Source organism: Electrona antarctica (assembly GCF_951216825.1).
Source record: "Electrona antarctica genome assembly, chromosome: 8".
In the NCBI taxonomy this organism is placed as follows: Eukaryota; Metazoa; Chordata; class Actinopteri; order Myctophiformes; family Myctophidae; genus Electrona; species Electrona antarctica.
The window spans coordinates 43,052,639-43,079,208 of NC_136789.1; the positions used below are offsets into that span (position 1 = coordinate 43,052,639).

General features: G+C 43.4%; 1 protein-coding gene across 5 annotated transcripts in view; it reads right to left on the reverse strand.

Moving 5' to 3' along the window:
• Positions 1–26,570, reverse strand: part of LOC306928489 (acetyl-CoA carboxylase) — a 74,241-nt gene that overhangs the window by 37,542 nt on the left and 10,129 nt on the right. For 3 of the 5 annotated variants that reach the window (XM_079508651.1, XM_079508652.1, XM_079508650.1), the window contains exons 5-29: positions 26,285–26,394; positions 25,565–25,646; positions 25,211–25,309; positions 23,489–23,595; positions 23,259–23,369; positions 22,407–22,616; positions 21,451–21,621; positions 20,023–20,184; positions 19,437–19,600; positions 18,034–18,184; positions 17,641–17,744; positions 16,100–16,327; positions 11,988–12,138; positions 11,731–11,865; positions 11,013–11,159; positions 9,135–9,323; positions 8,404–8,504; positions 7,999–8,087; positions 7,569–7,693; positions 7,084–7,197; positions 6,444–6,557; positions 5,703–5,792; positions 4,890–5,008; positions 1,060–1,083; positions 412–555 (exon numbers count right to left, since the gene is read on the reverse strand). In XM_079508651.1, coding sequence (XP_079364777.1) covers positions 412–555; positions 1,060–1,083; positions 4,890–5,008; positions 5,703–5,792; positions 6,444–6,557; positions 7,084–7,197; positions 7,569–7,693; positions 7,999–8,087; positions 8,404–8,504; positions 9,135–9,323; positions 11,013–11,159; positions 11,731–11,865; positions 11,988–12,138; positions 16,100–16,327; positions 17,641–17,744; positions 18,034–18,184; positions 19,437–19,600; positions 20,023–20,184; positions 21,451–21,621; positions 22,407–22,616; positions 23,259–23,369; positions 23,489–23,595; positions 25,211–25,309; positions 25,565–25,646; positions 26,285–26,394 — 3,241 coding nt within the window. The remainder of the gene's footprint in view (positions 1–411; positions 556–1,059; positions 1,084–4,889; positions 5,009–5,702; positions 5,793–6,443; positions 6,558–7,083; positions 7,198–7,568; positions 7,694–7,998; positions 8,088–8,403; positions 8,505–9,134; positions 9,324–11,012; positions 11,160–11,730; positions 11,866–11,987; positions 12,139–16,099; positions 16,328–17,640; positions 17,745–18,033; positions 18,185–19,436; positions 19,601–20,022; positions 20,185–21,450; positions 21,622–22,406; positions 22,617–23,258; positions 23,370–23,488; positions 23,596–25,210; positions 25,310–25,564; positions 25,647–26,284; positions 26,395–26,570) is intronic. The other 2 variants (XM_079508653.1, XM_079508654.1) reach the window with 2 other exon arrangements.

The following is a 26,570-nucleotide window of genomic DNA, read 5'->3' on the forward strand; positions in this document are numbered from 1 at the left end:
GGTTCTCGACTGCTTTAATACAGCAATCTGGCTCAAAATTCACGCTTAAAGAAAACCCTACTGTGAATGTGGGTCAGAGCAGAGTAGAAAGAAGTGTAGAGTGCAATTATTTTTTTCCCCCCGTTGGACCTCACTAAAAACATGTATCAATGAAAATTACTATAAGAGAATTACAGAGGGCATGTGCAGCGGACACAGGAAAGACCATGTTAGTCAAGCCGAACGGTGATTGCAATATTTATGAACCCAAACATCATGTATGATGGGGTAAAAAAAGACACCGAAAAGAACCCCAACCAGAGATATTTTTTCATATCCCGAAGGGTTCCACATTGTTGAATATTAGTCCCTTTAAAGTGAAAAAGAGTTGCCCCAGTTTTTAGAGGAGGTATATTTATTTGAGGGCCAAACCTGTCCATAGATTCGGAATCTGAAGTGTTACTCTCCTCTGTATTTGTATCTTGACTTTTGCTATCCTGTGTTTTAAGATCCTCCTGGGTCTTAGCTGCTCGAAAATTACCATCCATGACTTTGATAATCGGAACGGACACTTTCCTGGTAGGACAGTTCACACATTTCAGTGCACATATACAGCAACGTAAAAACGTTTCCCCACCAAAAAAAAAAATCTAAAATGTTTCGTCTTACAGCATAGTGAAATTACTTGACATTTGTTCTCACGATGGTATATTGCAGTTGCACTCGACAGTGTTCAAATACATGGCACACACAATATTTAGACAGGTACCACACACACCCACCCACACACCCTCCCACACACACAGTCACACACACACATACACACACTCAAAAAATGTTGGGACATGGAGGCTGAAACCGCCAAAGGCCATGCTCTTGCTGTGAGTAAATTAAGAAATACCAAGCTGACCAGCCAGACCTCAGTCCAGTGTCTCCATCATCAGATTGATTATAGCAATAAAGTAGCATATAGCCAATCACAACATGACTTCATTATGTGGAGGAGTGTTCTACCATGCTAGCTACAGTCTATGGTGTCTTTAGGGCTATAGATTTCAATAAGAAGAACGGTTACTATACCTGTTTAGAGTGGGGATGTTCCCTCTGCAATCAAACAACATTATTGATTACTTAGTGGTTAGTGGCAGGCAGTCGATCACAAAACAATCAGTCACAATTCAGGAATATGCAGTGGTGGAAAAAGTACGACACTCAATTGTTTTACTTAAGTAAAAGAATCAACACTGCAATGTAGAAGTAAATGGCCGGAATTCAAAACTTACTTGAGTAAAAGTACAAAAGTATTATTGGTATCAAAAAGTAACAAAAGTAAAAGTACTCATTGTGCAGAATGTCCCATTTCTTGTACTGTAGATCGGCTATCTTCAAATGGTCTAAATGTATATAGGACTGAGGTGGTTCATGTTTTGTACTAAGAAGAATCGAAATCTACAAAGTAACTAGTAACTAAACATTTCAAATAAATGTAGTGGAATAAAAGTACAATATTTGGGACTGAGATGCAGTGATATAGAAGTAAAGGTATTGGAAATTGGAAATACTCCATTACAAATACCTCAACATTGTACTTAAGTAAATGTACTTAGTTACTTTCCACCACTGGGAATATGTGTGCGACTGCAGGGAAATAAAAGGACCGACATCCTTGAATGTAATCGTCAATCACACGCATTTCCCTTTCTGAGATCTCCTCGGGGCCAAATTCAAAAGAGAGTAGGAGGAGACTGCAGTGACCACCACAATACGTTCTCATGTCAGGAGACTGCAGTGACCACCACAATACGTTCTCATGACAGGAGACTGCAGTGACCACCACAATACGTTCTCATGACAGGAGACTGCAGTGACCACCACAATACGTTCTCATGTCAGGAGACTGCAGTGACCACCACAATACGTTCTCATGTCAGGAGACTGCAGTGACCACCACAATACGTTCTCATGACAGGAGACTGCAGTGACCACCACAATACGTTCTCATGACAGGAGACTGCAGTGACCACCACAATACGTTCTCATGACAGGAGACTGCAGTGACCACCACAATACGTTCTCATGACAGGAGACTGCAGTGACCACCACAATACGTTCTCATGTCATGCAATCATTTGCATGCTGTTGTTCATCATTATCAGCCAACCAACCACGCAGGGTGTAATCCACATACCAACATGGAATAAGATGCATGCAAATAAAACAAGCATACAATGATTGTTAGAAGAAGCTGTGACTGCGTCCAACTTCACTGACAAACCTGATCCTGGTGATTAAATGACAAAGAAAAGCACACACACACACACACGTGCACCGCAAAGCAGCAAGCAGGAAATGCAATACATCATCACAACGATCGTACATCCAATGCATCCACACACACAGGGATTACAACCACACTGGTAGAACATTAAGTAAAAAAATATATATATACTAAATAAGGGCACTTTCAACACAAACTTTGCTGTAGTTTGCCCCCCTTGTGTCTCCCAAATTCCATCAGGTGGCATAGAAGCAACTGCTTCACCGCCGGGACTTGTGACTCAACATGGCACCAGGCAAAATAGTTCTAGTTTTGTCAAATGCCGTCTTTTTCCACAGCATCCTTTACATGGAATACAACATAAACAGGCGGGGTGGGGGAGTGGGGATCGGGTGTCAAAGGCATGTGTGGAAGAATTTAATTTCAGAGCATAAAATAATCTAATGTTTTGGTCTTTCTACAGAGACCTTAATGCTTCTAGCAGCCAGTGCCACATGCTGGAAGTCCATAGCAGTTTCTCCTTTAGTGCTAAACAATTTATTGATTTTTTTAAAGACATTACAAAAGTTGCTGACTGGGAAAAAAAAACTAAATTAAGATACTATTTTTACTTAAATTATGCAGATTGTTCTAGGTGTACGTGTATGAGCATGGGTATATGTTGCAATATCTGTATATGCGTGTATGTGCATATCTGAATGGATACAAAATAGCCAATTTGACATGGCTATGTCAAATTGGCTCAGCTGTCCCTTATCCTGTTACCATCTGTATTGTATGCGTGTACAGTACTTTGTCGTAGTGAGTGGCAGCTATAGCTGGTATCCAAACTCATTGTGTTTATTTTAATTTAAATAGATATACAGTAATCCTTTGTGGCTTGTACGCTTATTTCATTAATATTATCACCTTTTTCTAGCGATAAACACACCACTTTGCTTTTAATGAGCAATGGTTTACTGCTACACCAAAACCACACAGCATCTGGCAAGTGGTGACTACGCACGCCGCTAGGCATTATGGTCCATATAAAAACACAGAACAACGTGCTCTCAGTAAACCAACACAATTATTTTTTCTTAATTTTTATCCCACGATTTTGCAACCCCTTTTTTCACCCAGTGTCAATTACCTAATGTACTAATCCTGGGCGCTACACTTCCTCTGCCAACCTGGGGAGAGCAACAGAATGACCTCATGCTTCATTCTATGCATGAGGAGTCCAAGCTGCTTCTTTTCACCTGACAGGGGGGAGTTTCCCCGGTTGGACGACGTAACGCGTGGAAGGAACACATTATTCAAACCAACACGATTTGAAGGCTAGTTAATACAAATGAGTGCTTTTAGTTTTATTTAGCATGGGCCCCATCACCCGCCAACAAACGCTGTCAGGAGCAGGGGGGTGGGGTGGGGGGGTGTTATGCAGAGCCAGGTTATGTATTAACCTATGTGCCCTGTAAATCTAAAGTGTTTTAGATTTAACAAAAAATAAAATATATAAGCACAACCATTTACATATTTACATATCTAAATCTAAAGTGTTCATTTAACAAAAAAATAAATAAACTAGAAAAAGTGCCCTTCTGGGCACAGGTCTCCACCAGGAGGATAGGACTGTGTGTGATGTTTGTCAAAATGTTTAGGAGTAATATAAACATGTTTTTTGTAACAATTTTCTTCATTTTGTTGAGGAAATGCAGAGCCAGATCACTCATAGCATCTCTGAGGATAGAATTCTGGATGAGCAGGACATGTGCAGCATTTTGAAAACTCCTGAAAACTTTGGAAGGCAATGTTAGCCAATCAGTGTACAATCTGAGAAATCCAACAGACTCGTCTTGATCACATGACTACAGAGATCGTGTGTACCGATTTGCGTGATATTTGGATGAAATCTGTGCGACTAACATAAGCAATGTGTTTAGCAGAAATCGGCCTCATGGTGGCGCTATAACCGGCAGATGTGGAGGGATGCAGGGAAAATGTTTTTCCATGGCCTCTAGGGAGTGCGCATACATAAGTTGTATACAGATTGATGCAGTTATAGCTAAAAACAGGAATTGGCCTGTTATAGCGCCACCATGAGGCTGATTTGGAAAATAATGAGTGGTATGTCGTCCTCGGCCTAGTGGAAATGTACGTGTATAATTTCACGGAAATTGCACACTGTTTTTGTGATTTGTGGCATTTTGTTCGAAACGGACCATTCATGTGAGCTTTGGAAGCCAATATTAGCCAATCAGGATGGAAGATGGGAAATGGTGCAAATCCGTGTTGATCACATGACTATGTAGATAGTGTATACCGAATTGTGTGATGTATGGATAAAATGTGTACGGGTAATCTACAGAAATGTGTTTTGCCTAAATCGGCCTCATGGTGGCGCTATAACAGGCCGTTGAGGAATATTTGGGGCAGAGGTTCATCGTTGGCATCCATGGAGTGTGTGTGCACAGTTTGGCATGGATCGGGCCAACGGTACCGGAGATTAGCTGATAACGGACGGACGGAAGGACGGAAGGAAGGAAGGAAGGAAGGAAGGACGGACACACACGGACGGAGTGCAAAACATACTCTCTCCCCATGCCTTCGGCCTGGTGGAGACAATAAGCACTATTTACATATTTGTTACCTGTTGGGGTGCGACGTGGGGAGCATGAACTGGAACTCCACCACACAGGTGTTGTCCCTCAGTTGACGATGCTGAACACTGTTGAGCTCGTAGGCGATGTACGCCCTGCGCACATACACCTGCACGCACGGGGAGAGAGGGAGGGAAGTGGAGACATGGAGTTAGCCCATTTATATGACCTGGAGCTTTTAGGTTACCACTTAACACTAAGTCTATACTTTAGCTGTTGAAAAATAGCAGATCTACAAGCCATGAGCTTGTAGATGGGTCTTACACTGTATTTTGTGTTTACAAACCTAACTAACTAACTAACTAAAAAAAATAAACGTTCTACATGTCTGAATCGCCTTCGCGTTTGAGTAAACAGGACGTGCTGTGATTGGCCAGTAGCCACTTTGAGGGGCAGTCGGGGAACATAACTACTCGAACAGGGCTAAGCGAACCTCGCAACGTTCGACACGGCAACTTGCGTGCTTTCGCATGCTCGGTGGTGTCTCTCGTGGCTCAAGTTCGCTTGAGACGGCACTGCTCCCAGTGCTCCGTCGCGGTCCATACTAGTAGGAGGGGTGCTTTGTGTTTTAAACATTAAGTTATAATTTAGCTATTGAAAAATATCTACAAGCTCTACAAGCTCATAGCGCGCCACCGAGTGGCGCGCTACGAGCTTGTAGGTCTGCTATTTTTGAAAAATTGTGAAAATATTTCAGAAAACTGGAGGATTTAGAAGATTTTTTTTAAATTTCGAGGTCAGGCCTAAATGGGTTAAACACAGAGGCGATTCAGCAACAGCAGTAAAGACAAGGGCACTCTTACCTCCAGAGCAGCCATCCTGACCACCTGGTTACTGTGATAGAAGAAGTTGGGGAGCACGTCAAAGATGGACGTCTCGGACAGAATCAGTTTCTACAAAGACAGGGAGACAACTTGTCACTAAGTCAGTAAGATCACTTGGTGAAGCATGAGGTCAGTCCGTTGCTCTACCCAGGTTGGCGGAGGGATTACATTAGATAATTGACACTGGGTGGAAAAAAAAGGTTACAAATTTGTGGGATAAAAAATATAGATAAAAAGTAAAGAAGAAGAGCACATGGTGCACACACAAGCTGTTTCCCGACACTAGTGATGGAAAAGTATTTAAAGTATATAAATGTTTTACTTGAGTAAAAGTATCAATACTGCATTGTAGACCTACTCCGTTACAAGTTAAAGTTATGAATTCAAAATGTACTTGAGTAAAAGTACAAAAGTAAGTAAATGTACTTAAAGTACCAAAAGTAAAAGTGGTCATAAGTCCCAATTCAAGTTTTCACATCTTTTGAAAATAGCCGAAATCTATATAGTGCTGAAGTGGCTACTGTATATTTTCTAATAATAATCAAAATCTACAAAGTAACTAAAGTTTTCAAATAAATGTAGCGGAGTGGAAGTACAATATTTGCCTCTGAGATGTAGTGGAGTAGAAGTAACAGTACTGGAAATTGGAAATAACTATGAATTGTACTTAAGTAAATGCACTTAGTTACTTTCCACCACTGCCTGACACCTCGTATATACCTGCAGGTTCTCGATGCAGAACTGGTGTCCGTACATGTCGATGGCCGAGAGGAAGATGGACTCCACCTGGTTGTGTCGGAGCTCGTAGGAGGGCAGGTGGGAGGCGATCAGCACCTGGGGGGGGGGGAGTTGAAAATAATTATGATAATTATTTCCAGTTGGTCATAAATTAATATAGCTGCTGCAGGATGCATTAAACCTTAATGAAGTCACCCCTTAATGATTAAGTGGCGACTTAACGGTCTCAGTGGCCTTGTGGGTTTGACTGTCCGCCCTGGGACTGGGAGGTCGGGGTTCAATCCCCAGCCGGGTCATACCAAAGAAGGCACTCAGCATCAAGGGTTGGATTGGGGATAAGTCCCTGCGACATACTAGCGTCATGTCCAGGGGGTGTACTTGGCTCACGCTAAGGAAACAGGTCAGGAGAGATAGGCTCCTGGGCCTCATGGCTCTGCACGGCCAACGGTTCCACACGGTGCATCATTGTACAGTATGTGTGTGTGCTGTACTGTAGCAATGAAATGAGCAATTTCAGGACAGGGGAATAGGCCTACTGTACGTGTTCTGTATATACTATATAGCAAGGAAATGTAAGGATGTAAGGAAATGTAAGGTGAATGGCACGTGGGGGTCATCAGACCTGTCTGGCACGAAGCGCCACCTTGGCGTTGGTGGTCTTGCTGAGCTGGGTGAGCTCGGTCAGGATGGTCATCAGCTCATCTGTGAGCGTGGGATCTCGCCCGCACAGCTGGTCCTGGACAACGCAAGAGGACAACGTGCACAGTAAAACACCCAGTGTTTCACAAATCACAAATTCGATTGCCAGAAAGAATAATGTTAGTTATGGGACTACTTTTATAATATTTATACATTAAAGGATTGGTGCATTAAGCATTTGTGCAATACATTACAGATGATAAAATCACTATTGTTAACTATAGAGTGTAGAGGGGTGTTGTCCTATTAGTGTAGTTTTTGACTGCTTGTTGCGTTTTGTTTTTCTTGTCTTATTTTTATTTTTTTTGTCTTTTTCTTTGCCTTTTATGTAAGTCATGCGAGTTATGTTGTTGAAAAATCTATCAAATCTTTGATGACAAATGGACTAGACGTTAAGTGGACACTTACAATCAGCATAGTGACCAGGAGGTTCTTTTTGGTCACTTGTGCGTGGGAGAATATGTAGTTGAGCACATTGGCCATGTCGCTTTTGTTCTCTTCACGCAGTGCGAATACACACTTGTCGTAGTGTCCTGTGAACAAGAACATGCATATAGGACTTATCATAGTGTCCTGTCACTCCTGTGTGAACAAGCGCATGCATAAGGAATGGATAGTTTGGACATCTACAGGCAAAGTGGTAAGAGGGGTACAAAACGTTTGTTGTGCGGCAGTGCCCTCAACTGGTCAAATTGAGGAACTGCAACGCTTTTGGGCAACTTCTAAAAGAGACCAAATCTAAACCCCATTACATGCATACATTATTCCACACACACACATGCGCATGCACACATGATCCTTAAAGCTAAAATGTCGGTGTATAGATGTTATTTCTCACCGTTCTGGAACTGGATCTCTACTTTGAGGTACTGCCTGAGCAGATCCATCACCACAGCCTTCATGTGACCACGGATGCCACTGCGATACCTGGCAGACAAGTTTGCAGTCAGTTTAGACAAGTGGTTCCCAAACTTCTTAGCCCGTGACCCAAAAGAGAAATTAAACGTTTGCCCGGGACACAGACTAGTGAAAATAGCAACGCGACGCTTCGCGCCGCGTTGTGAGCTTGTAGATCTGCTATTTTCACTAGTGATAATATTTACTAGATAATTTTTATCCCACGATTTTGTAACCCATTTTTTTTCACCCAGTGTCAATTGCCTAGTGTAATCCTGGGCTCTACACTCCCTCTGCCAACCTGGGGAGAGCAACGGACTGACCTCATGCTTCAGGATGTACTCACTTCTGAACGAGCTGCACGATGCTCTGGGTGTTCATGAAGAACACCTCTCTCTCTGACTTCCTGTTCAGAGTGGCAGCATGGCTGTCCAGGATGTTGGCGATCTGGAAAGGAGGGATTAGAACATTCCATCTTCAGAATTAAAACTCTTGATTTGAAGTAAGCGCCAGTGCGCCACACACACGCGACACGCGCACACGCAGTTAGTAGGAGGGGCCTATATCACAAAAAATGCCATAAATCACGAACGGAATGTCCAATCCATCCCAAATTTGAATCACATGTCCGGGGTGGTTTAATCAACCAAAAGCCAAAAGCAAGTAATTGGCTAGCAACGCTAGTGGGAGGGGCCTATGTAAGCAACTGTGGCAACCACACTTTGCAATTTTTTTAAATTGCGACCTTTCTAGTTCAGACTGGCATTCCATCAGTTAGAAGTATTGTGAAATATTCTTGCACCACAAGCAAGCAGAATAAACATAAAGGGATATATCTTGCACCAGCCCTTACCCCTAAACGTATTTGCCATCTTGTACTATTTTGAAAAACATTTTAAAATAGTTCAACTAGCCGAACTACAAGCTCACAACTTGTCGATGGAGATCGTCTAGTAAAGTTGAACATTTGAAAATGTTTTTCAAAATAGTAAAAAATGGCAAATAGGTTTATGGATGAGGGGTGGCACGAGATAGGGCCCATAGCCTCATTTAGAAAAGGGGGCGTGCGTGCGTTACCTGCTGGCTGGGGAACTGGCACAGCACCGAGGTGATGTTGCTGGCATACTGCGCCATCTCTTTCTTGATGGCCTTCTCCACGGCGGGGGGAATGCGACCCGACACGCTGGTCATGATGTCCTGCAGCTCCAGCAGAGGCAACGAGGGGTCTCGCATGGTCTTCATCAGCCTCTCCACCCACTCCTTAAGCTGGGGGGGGGGGGGGGGGGGGGGAGACAAGGAACGGCGGGTTTATCAGTGGTGGGAAAAGTACTCACATTCTTTACTTATGTAAAAATATCAATAAATACTGAGTACTCTGTTACAAGTAAAAGTTCGGAATTCAAAATGTACTTGAGTAAAAGTACAAAAGCTTTGGCATCAAAATGTACTTAAAGTAGTTTAGTACTCAAACTACTCAAGTTCAAAATGTATAAAAAAAATCTTTTGAAAATCTTTTAAAATGGATGGCATTTGATAGTTCATTTAAACCTGCAGGGCATGATAAGGGATTTAAAATATGGAGTAATAGAGGAATGAAAAATGGGGTATTGGAGAGTTTCACAGATTTGAGTGATACATGTTGGATAAGCATGATTTCTTCATGTATCTTCAACTAAGGGATTATTACACTAAGGAAATCAAAGGGATGGCCTCCATAGAAGTGAATGGTATAGTCCAAATTATTAAAAAATATATACAAGGGGAAAAAGATTCGAATTATATCAGCAATATATACAATTTTGATGAGTAGCAGTCATTCAACGGAATATATTAAAAATAAATGGGAAGCAGAACTTAACATAGAAATTAATTGGAAAAATTAATTGGATACATATGTGGAAAATGCACATCTAACAATTCACGGATATGGAGGGAGTTCTTGGAAAAATCTATGCAGATTCTTTTACAACACCAAAGATTAAGAGCAACAGATACAATGTTGGAGGGGTTGTGGAGATGTAAATGTGGATCACTCGCATGTATTTTAGAAATGTCCCAAAATGGATGATTTTTGGAAAATGATACATGATCAGATACAAAAGATATTGGGATATGAGGTACCTATGAAGTGTGAGGTTTTGTATTTAGGAAACTTGATGGAGGGCAAGATACGAGGAGAGGATAGATCTGGTAAACATTTTATTGGCGGCAGGAAAGAAAACTATCACGGAGGAAATGGAAATGGGGACAAATGGAACCTCCAACACAGGGACAATGGGAGGAGTTGATTCAGGAGATATACTGTATCTCATGGAGAAACTGACACACTGTCTGAGACGGCAGGAAGAACAAATGGGGGACAAATGGACAATATTTAAGACCGAACACAAAGAATAAGGGAGAATAAGGAAATATTTTATTGAACCTGGTTGGTTCAATAAAATATTTCCTCCTTTTAACATTAAGTGTGCCCGGATCTCCTCTTTGCTCTATGTCGACTTTTTCTTTTTCATGTTTGTTTGTGTTTTTCTTTCTTTCCTTTTTGTTTTTGTTTTCATTGGAATTTGTTCAAAAAAAGAAAAAAAAAAAGCTTTCGAAAATAGCCGAAATATATATTGTGCTGATCTGAAGTGGTTAGTGTGTTTTGAAAATCTTCAAAGAAACTAGTAACTAAAGATCTCAAATAATTGTAGTGGAGTAAAAGGACAATATTTGCCTATGAGATGTAGTGAAAGTATTGGAAATTGGAAATACTCAAGTAAAGTACAAATACCTCAACATTATACTTAAGTACATAGGTGAAGAGGTGACTTAGGTGGTTAGTAAAACAGAGAGATGTGTTGTGTGAGCGGTGACCACCGCGGCGTGACGTCATGTTGTAGTTTTCGGTGGTCACCTCTTCACCGAAAACTGGACTATGAATAGGCCTTTATGCTACGCGTGGACTCTGGGTACCTTGATGCCGAAGAAGGGTTCGGGCAGGCAGTAGCCGTTCATCATGTTGATCAGGTGGTCCAGTGTGCTGTGGAATACTCTGTGGAGCTTCTCCCCTCTCAGCGCCACGGCCTGGATAGCGGGCAGGGCCCCCAAGTGCAGCACCGCCTTGGGGACAAAAAAACACACACGGTTAGATAGTGGTGGGCAGGGCCCCTGTGCAATGCGAAGCGACAACAGGCTACGAGGGCTCTGCGAGTCCAGTCAAAACCACCGTTCACTTGCATTGAACTCATTTTCCCAGAAGCCCTTGCAGCCCAGAGCACGGCTCGATTTCCGGTTTCGTCATCATAACGCAACAACCTCGTCACCAGGTCCGTGACAAATCCGCTCTCTTTTTAATTATTAAACACATAAAACAAATAGCGGGTTTAGCGTAATAAGCAGCACCGAAACATGGATTAAATAGCGTGGAACACGGGGTATGCAGCTTAACTGTTAAACATTTGTTTTCTAATTTATGGGATTTTTGATTTATTTTATTTCTTCCTAAAATTGCTGAAAAAAAATTATTGAGTTTTGTTTTCAATTCATGAAAGCTGGTGTATGTAAATGCTTATGTAAATGACTTGAAATTATATTAATTCAATACAAAATGTAGGAAACAAAAAAACAAAGGGACCCATACAAATTTTCCCGCGACCCACAGATGTGTTTGTGAAACAGTGATCTAAAGTACCTGCTGCACTTTGCTGGGGTCGTCCAGTTGCAGCTTGGCGATGACACAGCCAGGCTCCAGAGCACCCCCGGCTCTCTTCACATAGTGAATACACCCAGACTCTGAAGACGTCAGAGTCATCACCATCTTCATCACCTGGACAAACAGCGCACACACACACACACACATGTTGACGCACGTTTACACATCTATAAATTCGCATCTATGAAATTACGGCAAACGTGCTGTTAATGCTCTTTCACGTGGATGTCACGCACCTCGATCTCAGCGTAGCACTGGCCAGAGAACACGTGCCCGCCGTCCTCTACCGTGTACTGCATGATTTTTCCCGCCGAGGGCGAGCGCAGCAGCGTCGGGTCGTTCTCCTTCTCGAAAACACAAGTCTTGTTCCCGATGGTGATGCGATACCTGCGAAATACAAAAGAAAAACAGTACTAACCAAGTTTAACCATTGAGTAATGTATTTACAAATCATAATGGCCAGAGACGATGAAATAAAAAGTCAACAGGCATTGGTCACTCCCCAAAAATTGAGAGCTTGCAGATTGCCTATTTTCAGCGTGCCACAGTGTCATACGATGAAGGCTAAATAAGGTACGGACCACCTCCTATTTCATGTAGGTGGTATAGTTAAACAGTAACGTACCTGTCCACCTCCTCCTTCATGTAGGTGGTATAGTTAAACAGTAACGTACCTGTCCACCTCCTCCTTCATGTAGAGTGGTATAGTTAAACAGTAACGTACCTGTCCACCTCCTCCTTCATGTAGGTGGTCTAGTTAAACAGTAACGTACCTGTCCACCTCCTCCTTCATGTAGGTGGTATAGTTAAACAGTAACGTACCTGTCCACCTCCTCCTTCATGTAGAGTGGTATAGTTAAACAGTAACGTACCTGTCCACCTCCTCCTTCATGTAGAGTGGTATAGTTAAACAGTAACGTACCTGTCCACCTCCTCCTTCATGTAGGTGCTATAGTTAAACAGTAACGTACCTGTCCACCTCCTTCTTCATGTAGGTGGTATAGTTAAACAGTAACGTACCTGTCCACCTCCTCCTTCATGTAGGTGCTATAGTTAAACAGTAACGTACCTGTCCACCTCCTTCTTCATGTAGGTGCTATAGTTAAACAGTAACGTACCTGTCCACCTCCTCCTTCATGTAGAGTGGTATAGTTAAACAGTAACGTACCTGTCCACCTCCTCCTTCATGTAGAGTGGTATAGTTAAACAGTAACGTACCTGTCCACCTCCTCCTTCATGTAGGTGGTATAGTTAAACAGTAACGTACCTGTCCACCTCCTCCTTCATGTAGGTGGTATAGTTAAACAGTAACGTACCTGTCCACCTCCTCCTTCATGTAGGTGGTATAGTTAAACAGTAACGTACCTGTCCACCTCCTCCTTCATGTAGGTGGTCTAGTTAAACAGTAACGTACCTGTCCACCTCCTCCTTCATGTAGGTGGTATAGTTAAACAGTAACGTACCTGTCCACCTCCTCCTTCATGTAGGTGGTATAGTTAAACAGTAACGTACCTGTCCACCTCCTCCTTCATGTAGAGTGGTATAGTTAAACAGTAACGTACCTGTCCACCTCCTCCTTCATGTAGGTGCTATAGTTAAACAGTAACGTACCTGTAGTGTCCACCTCCTCCTTCATGTAGGTGGTATAGTTAAACAGTAACGTACCCGTCCACCTCCTCCTTCATGTAGGTGGTATAGTTAAACAGTAACGTACCTGTCCACCTCCTCCTTCATGTAGGTGGTATAGTTAAACAGTAACGTACCTGTCCACCTCCTCCTTCATGTAGGTGGTATAGTTAAACAGTAACGTACCTGTCCACCTCCTCCTTCATGTAGAGTGGTATCCCTCACTGCTGATGTTTTTGTCAACTACTTCGAGAAGAAGGTTGACGATATCAGCAGCTCCTTCCCCCCTCTCCCCCATAAAGTGGCATCTGACTCAACCAACACTAACCCCAACACACCATGTATGTCCTCCTTCTCTCCTCTTTCCCCAGACGAGGTCCTACAACTAGTGACTTCCACTAGACCTACCACCTGTCCTCTCGACCCTGTCCCGTCTCCAATCTTCCAGACCATCGCACCTGATCTGCTCCCCTTCATCACCTCCATCATCAACACCTCAGTAACCTCAGGCTGCGTCCCATCTGCCCTCAAGTCAGCCAGAGTAACACCACTCCTCAAGAAACCAACCCTTGACCCCTCAGATGTCAAGAACTACAGACCGGTTTCATTTCTATCAAAAAGCATTGAACGTGTTGTCTCCAACCAGCTCTCTCTCCATCTCTCACATAACAACCTGCTGGATCCCAACCAGTCCGGATTCAAAAAGGCCCACTCCACAGAAACTGCCCTGCTGGCAGTCACAGAAGCACTACATGCTGCCCAGGCTGCTTCCCACTCCGCAGTCCTGATTCTCCTAGACCTATCAGCAGCATTTGACACAGTGAACCACCAGCTGCTCCTAGACACCCTAGCGGATCTAGGCATCGGCGGGACGGCACTAAAGTGGTTCTCCTCTTACCTCACCGACCGGACCTACCAGGTCTCCTGGAAAGGTCTGTTATCATCCCCCCGAACCCTCCAAACTGGGGTCCCACAGGGATCTGTACTTGGTCCCCTCCTTTTCTCACTGTACACAAAATCCCTTGGCACTATCATCTCTGCTCACAATATATCCTATCACTGTTATGCCGATGACACACAACTGTTTCTATCCTTCCCCCCCTCTGCCACCCAGGTGGAAGAGCGCATCACTGCTTGCCTGGCTGACATCTCACAGTGGATGTCCTCCAACCACCTCAAGCTGAACCCAGACAAGACTGAGCTTCTCTTCTTCCCAGCTAAGTCCTGCCCGATGCGGGAGCTAACTATTTCCGTAGACAACGCCCTGGTAACGTCTGTCCCAACAGCCAGGAACCTTGGTGTTGTCCTGGACAGTCAGCTCTCGTTCAAAACTCACATCACAGCTGTCACTCGATCCTGTAGGTTCACACTCTATAACATACGACGAATTAGACCGTTCCTCACCCAGGAATCATCCCAGCTCCTAATCCAGACAACAGTCCTGTCAAAACTTGACTATTGTAACTCTCTCCTTACTGGCCTACCGGCATGTGCACTGAAGCCTCTCCAACTGATCCAAAATGCCGCAGCTCGCTTGGTCTTCAACCAGCCAAAATTCTCACATGTCTCCCCCCTGCTCCGCTCCCTGCACTGGCTCCCGGTCGCTGCCCGCACAGAATACAAAACTCTGATGTTGGCATTTAAAGCAACCAAAGGTATGGCTCCCCCATATCTTGCCAGCATGATTGAACCCTACAAACCCTCCCGCGCACTCAAGATCAGCCAACGCAGGGAAGCTGGAAGTACCCTCACTAAAAACGCCGGGACAACGCTCCACACGTCCCAAACTCTTCTCCCTTCTGGCCCCAAAACTGTGGAATGCACTTCCCGTTGCAATCAGAACTGCAGCATCACTCCCGATCTTCCGCCGTAGTCTGAAAACCCACCTTTTCAGACTCCATCATGGCCCATAGCACTTACCCTACCCCCCTTAGACAGCACTTCTTAGACTTATATAGCATTTGAAACAGACTTATAGCATGTCATGTAGACAGCACAATAAGTGCATTGTATGTAGTCATAGCACTTCATAGTATATAGTGTATAGTAGTCATAGCACTTCATAGTATATATGTACAGCATAGTATAGCATATATGTGTAGTTTATATGTATAGTGTCATTATATAGATATGTTCTAGTTATAGTTTATATGTATAGTGTCATTATATAGATATGTTCTAGTCACGTTCTTAGCTTACGCATGTTTCGCGATAAATGCTTTTTACATATGTGATGTATTCCCATGCTTTTTGTTCTTGCTTATTGTAAGTCGCTCTGGATTAAGAGCGTCTGCTAAATGCCTAAATTGTAAATTGTAAATTGTATAGTTAAACAGTAACGTACCTGTCCACCTCCTCCTTCATGTAGGTGGTATAGTTAAACAGTAACGTACCTGTCCACCTCCTCCTTCATGTAGGTGCTATAGTTAAACAGTAACGTACCTGTCCACCTCCTCCTTCATGTAGGTGGTAGTTATAACGTACCTGTCCACCTCCTCCTTCATGTAGGTGGTATAGTTAAACAGTAACGTACCTGTCCACCTCCTCCTTCATGTAGGTGCTATAGTTAAACAGTAACGTACCTGTCCACCTCCTCCTTCATGTAGGTGGTAGTTATAACGTACCTGTCCACCTCCTCCTTCATGTAGGTGGTATAGTTAAACAGTAACGTACCTGTCCACCTCCTCCTTCATGTAGGTGGTATAGTTAAACAGTAACGTACCTGTCCACCTCCTCCTTCATGTAGGTGGTATAGCTGCTGCCGTCGTAAGAGAGCAGAAGGCCTCCGTCGCTGAGGCGATGGACGTCCACCTCGGCAGACACCTGGTTCATGATGACCACGTAGGAGTTGGGAGACTGCCGCGTCACGGTCAGCACGTACTTGGTGCCTTCGTAGATCAGCTCCACCACCACCGTGTTGAGGAGCGTGTGTGCGGGTAACACCTGACCCCTGGAAAAGACAGTGGGAGATGTGTGCGAGTGTGAATGAATGAATGAATGAATGAACGAACGAACGAACGATTTTTAATTTCCATAACAGATCCATCCCTTACAGGATTATAAGACACCAGAAACAAACAATGATCACAAAATCACATCCTGAACACAGAAACTACACAAAAATAAAAAGAAAATATTTGGTTAATACCCAAAACCAGAAATAAATATACATCACATATATGTTTTCTTTGTCTGCTTTGTCCCACACTCTCTCTAAATATTCTGCAAGTGTGAATATCTTATGTTCAAAACCTCTCTCTGCGTCGCTTAACCATATCAGATCCAGGTTTCCACATCTACTAAACAATCTTTGACGTAGTTCATGATACAAAAGGTGTGTGTTAGTGAGGCAGATATTTATATTTATTTTCCCCCTTTTCCCAATTTAGTCGTTCACACCAATTCACAGTTTTCACCCCCTCTTGTGTAGTCACTGCCAAGCCCTACATTTGGTCGTGTGGGAGGCTGCAGACAACCATGTGCCCTAATCCAATGCACACATGGAGTCGCTAGCAGTTTCTTTTCACCCAACAGTGAGGAGTTTCACCGGGAAAGTGTTGCCATTGGAATATGCCATTCCTCCTCTCAGTTTCACATCCTGCTGAACAGGCCAAGCTGTAGGAGTCGCTAGTGTAGCGATAGAAATTGCACACTCTGCCCGGCCTCCCAACCGGCCTCCCACCCGTAAACACAGCCAATGGGCTATATGCACACACGCCCTTTTGGAAAGAACTTGGGCCACTTCCGTACTTCCTTCACAGGTGTTACCCGATGATACTAAGTAAGTCTCTGTTGCATTTAGTGTACAGTGGTTCTCAAACCTTTTCATTTCAAGGATCCCCATAACTCTCAAGAGTTACACACACCCGTATGGGTCCATTTGGAACCCACTCAAGGACACTTTGAGATGGTGTAGCAGAGTGTTTCCAGTGAGCCAACATGCACAATAGCAGCACCCTGACTCTGATTGACCAGAATGGAACAGAGCCTTCATTAGTATCAGCGGTAACACCTGTCTTTCCAAAATGGCATGTGTGCATAGAGCCCATTGTGTTTGCTGGAGAGCCCGGCCAAGCCGGATGCACAGCGGAGGATTCAAACCCCCCTAGTAGTCTCTGCAGTGGTGGGAACTTTACCGCTGTTCCACTAGATGCCCTGTGGATGTGTTTTCTATCCAACAGATAGACTGATCTAGGGGCAGTTTCATAGTTCAGTCTACTCTACAGACTACAGTGTGACTTCTTAAAAGACTTTTTTTTGTACCTTTCCAGAGAGTGCAGGAAGTTGGACACACTGTTCCTCAGGTTGACATCGGCTACGTGGAGCGCACCGGCCACGATCCCCAGCATGGTGTCTGGACGCTCTGCCTGCACACACAGCATTAACAACTCATCCGTTTATCTTTTTTAAGTGAGCATGCAATTTAAAATCATAAAACTAACGCAAAGTGGCCATTTGAAGCCCATTCAAGGAAGGAACCCTGAGGGTCCCTGACCTCACTTTGAGAACCACTGTCTTATGGTATTAAGCAACCACTGAGAGATACAAGGGTCTTTGAAATCAAAACGTTTGAGAACCGTTTAAGAAACGTGATGCTACATGCTAGTACACATGCTCCTCATAGCTCGCACCCAAATGAGAGATATGGCTGTATACCTGCATCTTCTCCGAGATGAGCCTGTCCAGCCAGCCAGTGTCGATGGTGTTATTCTGGAAGCTCTCCGTCTCCAGGAGCTTTATGAGGTATTCCACCGTGGTCCTGAAGTCTCCCCTGATGGATAGTTCCTTCAGAGCCACCACCATGTTACTGCGTAGAGACACATGGATTAAAGCTAAATTAAATCTCACAACTGAAAAATGTTACTTTCTAGGAACAAGTCCTAATATGTAATTTGTTAAAACAGCGTGAAAGGAGCCGCCACACACTAGCGCCGTGTGTCCTAGTCCTACACACTTAGCACAATAGGTAAAAGTATGATGTTTAGGTAGCCATACAGCTAACCAGTTGAAGAAATTGCAGGTTGAGGCGTTAATGATAGCGGTTATGAAATATCTGTGATCGTTAGGGTTTTCTGGAAGACGAAAAAATCTACAAGCATACAACACGTCGCGCTGAGACATGTTTTTCTTTTTAAGATATTTTTTTTGCGGCTTACGCCTTTTATTGGTTTTTGAAGGGACAGACAGTAGGCTGACAGGAAACGGGAGAGAGATGGGGGAAGACATGCAGTAAAGGCCGTGTCGGGCTCGGGAGTCGAGCCCGCGGCACACTGCGACTGGATTACCAGTCGGGTGCCCAGACGGTTACGCCACCGCCTGGGCGAGACATGTTGTAATAATAATAAACTTATATTTATATAGCATACATCTTTTTTGACAGTGTCACAAAGTGCTTAACAATATAAAAAGCTTGTAAATAAGCAGTAAGCTTGTAGATAGCCTATTTTTGGTGCAGGACCCAATTCTATAGAATATACAGACTTCTATGGAATCCAAATGACTGAAATCGGTTGTGGCGACAGAACTTTAATCCATGGAGACAAAGACAACTGTAAATACATCTCGCTGGGTGCCGTTCACATCATACAAAACATAAAACCCATTAACCGCATTAGCCCTAGCGTCCTAATTATGTGGGGTATGTCATTACAGATGAATAGATTTGGTGCCGACTAGAGGCAAAAAAAAGAATGGATCAAGGTATTAGACCGCTGGAGGACCCCGGTCAACAAAGAATATAGGGTTTAAGTGCTTAAAAGGTTTAAGGGATAGTTTGGATTTTGGGGAATTAAACAAACTCATTAACAACTTATTAATGTCACGGCATGCAGTTAGAAGCTAGGTTGAATGGTGAGCTTATGACCTAGTTGAGTTCAATTCATTCACAAATGTCTAGAAGCTCCTCTCAAAAGTAGTTATCGATTGCATCTTTGAGTAGGAAAAATAGTGCCGAGTGCTCTCCCACGAACGAACAGAGGGGAGAATTGACATATTTTTCCACCATTTGCCACCAACCGTGTCATCCAGTGTTGGGTGTGTGTACGTGAGTGTATACTCACGATATGGCCTCCTCACGATTCTCCCCCCAGGAGAAGCAGTGTCCGAACTGGGAGTCGGCGAACTCGTGCAGGCCTCCGGCTGCGGCCACGCTGAAGTAACCCCAGACGTTCTTATTGCTGCGGAAGTTCAGCTCCTGCACCGTTCCCGAGCTCGGCTTGAAACCCTACAGCAACAACGACACATCACACAGATGTTTAATCAGGGCCCTTCAAATTTGGACTTTAACCCATTACAAGACCTGGAACACATCTGTGTCGCCTTAGCTTTTAACCACTTTTTAACCATTATTTTAAACTTTAGCTGTTGAAAAATAGCAGATCTACAAGCTCATTGCGCTGCACCGAACTTGTAGATCTGCTTTCTTTTTTTGAAAATGTGAGCAAATCTTTGAATATATATATTCTTTCACAGCGAGCACCACTGTTATAGAAACATACGTTTTTCAGAAAACTGTCTCAGGTCTTAATGGGGTCTTAAGTTAAATTACCACAGAGGATTTTACTGTGTATAAATTCTATGTCCTGTGTCGAGAGAGGGATAGAGACAGGTAGAGAGAGAGAGAGAGAGAGAGACAGTAGCACATACCTCATCAGGGTTTTCGCTGGTGATGCGGGCTGCGATGACGTGGCCTCGAGGGGAGGGGGCCGTGACCAGACCCTCAAAGTCAATGGCACAGTCCCCCCAGGGCTGGACGCCATACAGCATCCTGATGTCTTTGATGCGGTGCAGAGGGATTCCCATGGAAATCTAGACAGGAGACATTAAGGATTTACATGATGCTCTCTTCACTGGACGAAGTGAAACACGGAACAAAATATCAGTCAAATATAACCGTAGCCTTTTATAGATGATTGCTGCTACCATGCCTGACTTCACAGGGTCCATTTGGTTACATTTGTACAGTATTTGAGTTGCACGTGCATAAACTAGAGGGGTGCACCACAGAGCCCATATCTCCGCCAGGCTGTCACAATTATTATATAATGGCCTGATTGCAACTATTTGAGCTAATCGCAATTATTTAGCATTATTAGAATAGTTTCTATTCCTCTCTATACAAACAGTTGGATACAAATAAAATAAATGTCATATTTCCATCATTATTTCCACTTCATTGTCCATGCTCTTTTATCCACTTTCCACCTGGTGTTGTTCATGTTTTTCAAGAATATTTTCAAGAATAAATCTACAAGGCACATTGCGATTTGCGACCTTGTATGTCTGCTATTTGTGAAACATTTCGAAAGTATAAAATAATTATAGAGGTGGACTGTTTTGGCCATAGTACGGTACATGTACGCCGTACCCCAACGCAACCCCAACCTTCAGCTTCAGCGCAACTGACCTATATATGTTGAGTGTGTGTACACACGCACACACAAACCTAAACAGCAGCCTAGTGAAACTATAGTTTCTGCGTATCGCCTCTCTTCTTGGTCGGTTGCCATGGAGATTAAAGGGGCCTACTCTAGCGCTGGGCGGTGAAGCATGCCAGCTTTGTCACAAAACTAAACAGACACCGGTCGAGTAGATAACACGTGATTGTAACACATACCCTCCCAAGCAGCTCACGTACGTACACGCACATGTGTGTCTGCATGTTGGGAGAACTACAACCATGTGCGAACACAGCAGCAAGATTTGTGAACTGTTGCGATAAAAGGTTAGCCAATGGAATGGAAGGACTACTGTACATGTAAACAGAGCTGCTCCTTTTTTTTCCTTTTGTATACTATTTAAATAGTTTTGAGGGAAAATGCTGCTATTTGTCCCAAAATTACTTCTAAAGATTTATACCTATAATATTATACCCTGTACATACATATAGAATATAACGATGCAATGTGCCATAGCTCTGTTTACACAATGCTGTACCCCCTCCAACTGTAAATACTTTCCCCATTTTCAACCGTTTCATTATATTTTTGTAACACTTGCTTTGGCAATGTAAACGTATACGTTTTCTCATGCCAAAAAAGCTAATTTGAATTGAATTGCGTCAGTGAGACTCACTTGCAGCTGTGCGGCGGGCAGGTTGACATCGGCCACCATCTCGGTGCAGGGGTGTTCCACCTGGAGACGAGGGTTGAGCTCCAGGAAGTAGAACCTGCCGTCCTGGCTGTAGAGATACTCCACTGTACCGGCGCTCACGTAGCCCACCATCTTGGCTAGCTTCACCGCACACTGGATGGGTGGAAAGAACCGCCCTCAAGTTAGTTTTTGTACATTTTAACCACTTTCAAACTGGAGCCAGGAGTCCATATTTTGAGCACCAGGTCATTACATTTTGCCAAATATAATCAAATATACATTTGAGTACTATTTCCACCACTGGACTGTAGCCCATTCTGGGCGGGAACCCCTTTTGGTGTTTTAAGCATTATGTTATACTTTAGCTATTGAAAAATAGCAGATCTACAAGCTCATAGCACGGCAACGAGTGCCGTGCTACGAGCTTGTAGGTCTGCTATTTTTGAAAAATCACACCTGTGTAAACTGAGTGGTGCAACTCCCCCCCCTCCCTCTGTCTCTCATTAGCAGGCAGCAGTGCAGCACTATCTCTCTCTCTCTCTGTTTCTGGCACAACAGCGCCACTTTTGGTAGTCATTGGTACTCGTGCTCATAGTGACATAGTCACATAGTGGACATTGCTGTTCCTTGGAGTGGTTGCACCACTCAAATAATCGTGAAAATGTGGCGCAAACTTTGAATATATATTCTTTCAGAGTGAACATTTTTAACTCAAATCTTTGCTTCTGGGGGAGGGGGGGTCCCTGGAACAACATATTTTGAGATGGGTGTCGGCGGCCAAATGCATATCATTCTGGGGCTCCTTGACATGAAATAGTTTTGAGCACCACTGGCATAGAAACAGAGGTTTATCAGAAAACTGTCATGATTTCGAAGACATGTGTAGAATCGTCCTGGGGTCTAAATGGGTTAGTGTGTAACATAGGGGGGGTCCATACCCGCTCCATCTCCTCAAACACGGCGGCGGTAGCGATAGTAGCGGGGGCCTCCTCGATGATCTTCTGGTGCCGTCGCTGCACAGAGCAGTCTCTGCCGAACAGCGAGATGGCGTTGCCGTACTGATCGGCGATGAGCTGCACCTCCAGGTGCCGCGCGTGCTTCGCCAGCTGCATGACGAAGATGGGCGATCCCGGAACCTCCGTCTGGACCTGGAGACACACGAGGAGGAAGTTAAGCTTATTTCGTAATCATGTGGTGACCTTGCATATCTGTATTTCCTCAAAATTCGTTTGGGAAAACTGGCAGAGCACTATTATGCTCGAAGTTGCACCTTTTCTAAACTAAAATGTGTTATGTGTATGTATGGAACATAACCTACTGTGAAGCTGTTCACAAAAAGTTTGCTTAACTTTGCTACTACAGGGAAATCATGCACATGTATGTTACTCTCTTTTTTACTCGTTGTTTGCCCTTTCTTCCTTCTTTTTATTGTATCCCTTTGTTTGCTGTGCTTGCTGTGATTGATGTTATTTTATCTATGCTGCTGCATTGTCTGAAGGAAGCCAAACAAAAATAAGTTTCACAAGATGTGGTAAATTTTGTCAGTTTGATAAATATTCAACCAATGAAAAGGTTGTGACTAAATAAATAATAATTACACTGTATCCAATGGGAACACTTCAATTCTATATTACATCTCCTATGAAGTAACGGTTTGGGATCATACAATGTGTCCACCCCAACAGCGATGACATACTAGAGTGGTTTTCAACCAGTGATCCGGGGGTCCTTGAGGGGATTCCAGGTGGTCCCCAGCTAAATGACAGTTCGACTATGGAGTCTGCACTAACCTGTCTGTAGAGGTTAGGGAAATCGTCGGCCGAGTTGACCTTGCGGATGCCCTTTCCTCCACCTCCTTCGGAGGCCTTCACCATTATAGGGTAGCCAATCTCCTCCGCAGCCTGGCAAAATACACATACGCACACACACACAGCTCATCAACATACATGCAACCATAAGGCCAAAGTCCACGGCCGATTGGTTAGTCTCAAACATCACGTCAAGCAGGTGAAATAATCACCTTCAGGCCAGCCTCCACGTCGTGGATACAGCCTTGCTCGTACAGGTCAGAGGGCACATTGATGATTCTCTTCTTTTGGTCACTCTCGGACCACTCCACCGTCAGACCTGAGACACAAGCACAGAAACATCCAACAATTTTTTACAGTACTAATTTTCACAACACGTGGCAATCGTGGCAGTTGTTTTTTGCCAGGTGCAAAGCAGCCTGGCCTACATTTGCACGACTGACGACCGTAAAGACGACTCTAAACACAACCTAGTCATGATTGGCTGCCTCCTAGCGACCTTGTCATGATAATTGGCTGCCTTCTAAGCCAATGGGAGTCTGAACGGCATGAAAACCAATACTCTGAACACCGCAACGCGGAGCGAGAGGCATCAGCAGCTAATGTTATGAGCTAACTGGAGCTATAGGAAAGCCATAACAAAACACTGAGTGAACCAACAAAAGAACGTCAGAAACTCAGAAATAAACGAAAACAAGAGCTTGTTGCACCCGGCAGTTATGACAACAGGCTCGTTCGGGCAGGGCTGAGTTTTTTCCCTGGGTTTGTGCAGGTTCTAATCCTCTGTTTGTTTGAATGGTGTGGTTCCACTCGCCTATAGTTTATGCATGGTGACGTGAGTAAGGTTGTCTGTTTTCGTTGGCAGTAAGTGATCCCCCATTAGGTAAGACTGAGTAATCATGTCCTACCTGCGGTTCACTGAGTTTGAAGGCCACTCACAGGTAAACCACTTTCCATGTTGCGCTTGAGTAATCTCTCAACACAAATTTGCAATTTACAATTTAGGCAATCGAGATCGATTTACAGCAAGCCAAAAACACGAGGTAATACATCAAATGCATAGAAATAGTCATCTAGGATCATAGGTAAACCAAGAACCAGATCAGTCTAAACAGTATAATATAAAAAAAAGAATCTATCAATAATCTGTACATTGAAACTATACAGAGTACAGACTATAGGATGCCAGGTCTATACATGGCCTGGCATCTGTCTACATAACATGCCATCTAGATTTTAAATGACATTTTAGCCTTAGCACACATTCTAATAGTGACTTTTTTTTAACCGAATGGGTTCCCAGATTGGCACTGATCTGAATCATATTCCAGCCTGTATCTACACAATATTTTTAGAATTACCGAATTGAAGAAAGTTTTGGCAGGTCCCATATAAGATTGCAACAGTTATTCAGCGTAATCAATTTAACTTAACAAATAGAAAAATAATCACACCCGTGTGAAGTGAGGGGCGCTCTTATCATCGTTCATCATCATGACGTAAAATAAACACTATGCCTATTTGCTCAGACACTACGACGTAAAATTCTCCATTCATTGTCAATGGGAATTTAATGTTTGTTTAAGACGAGGTTTGTGGACGGTAACTAAAAGCTGGATGTAGGAGGGGCTAGCACACCTCACAAAATAAAATAATCGATTTTAGGTTATAGTTGATTATTCAATGACTCTACACTACAGAAAATACTCCATTGTTGCAGCTCTAGGTGCTTATTACTCTATTACTCTACTACCTAACATTAGAGGTTGTTAGTAATGCGAGGGAAATTCGATCTTAGTAGATCTTCGTCAGATGCACACATTTATCCAGAATGACTACATCTATTTGCATGCATTTCCAAAGTAGTATTTCCAGTTTCTATGGATTCTTCTCGCAAGTTTCGGAGAAAACTGTTTCGGAGAAAAACAACCTACCTGACCCACTCCAGGGCAAGGTTGGAATGCCAGCTGTTTGAGCCACAATAGAAGAGGCAATCTTGTCTCCGAGAGACCACATGGCCTGGCTTGGGGGACCTGTGAAATAAAAACAGTCAAAGAGATCAACTAATGGGTAGATCATTTTGATGAGTTTGATTGATGGATTGAATACTTTGACAATCTTTAAAGGTACAGGCAGTAAAACGATTTAAAAACATGCCAAATGGATGACACAAAAAGCCGTAGGCTTGTTTCCATTGTGGTCCATTAAACACATTCAACACTCTGGACAAAACGACAAAAAACAAGTACACAACAATAAACTAAATAAAAGGCACAGCCTTGTCTTACCTATGAAAGCAATGCCATGCTTGTAAAGCAGCTCAGGGAGTTTGGGGTTCTCAGAGGCATGGCCCCATCCAGCCCACACTGCCTGTACAGAACATACAAATAAGGCTGTTCAACAATAGAAAATACTCCAAAGCACAGCCTCAGTTTCGCTTTGAAAATGTATACAGTAAAATCAGTGTTAATTTAGTGCAGGGGTTTTCAACTGATTGTGAACGAAGGACCACCGGCACGGCGGCACCACCCCCTGACTTAGAATCAACTTGGGGACCACTGTTGTGTTGGGTGGGGATATGGGCTAAGATTTGTGCTTTTGTAACACTTGCTATGCATCCCATGCGTATACATCCCACTGTTTCTCAGCCAACGGTCCATTGACTACTAATAATTTCCAAATAATGACTCAACCAGACAATCCGGTGCACTTCCCCCTCCTGAGATTCTAACTCCCTTTTTCTGCTGAATTTCTTGACCTCCAATGTGTCAGTAAATGACTATAGATGGTTATCATAGGTCACCAGGTCATTCAGTTCACAGTTTCACAGAAAGAAAATTTAAATTTTCAACAAATCCTACATTTCTAAATGTATGGTCAGGGACCACATGCAATACCTCCACACCACCTGTTGAAAACCCCTGATTTAGTGTACGCTTACTGAATTGAATGAACACTGTGGGTTTTACTGTGTCTGCATGAGATGGAAACGAAACGGCTGAACTTACCTGAACAGGTATGCGCTTAGCAATGTCCAGAATGAGCTCAACATTGGCGTAGTTGTTGTTGTTGGTGCCTCCTGGCACAGGCACGTAATGGTCCGCCATCTTGATGTACTCTGTGGGCGATGAACACATGACAACGTCAGAGTGTACGTTTATAATGAATGCAAATGTTTTACTTTAATTTTCACAGCTTGTGGTCACCTACGAATGTTGCCATATGAAAATATCAAACTTCATTATATTTAACTTGGCTATATTCACAATTTAAAAAGAATGGGCTAATCTTTAC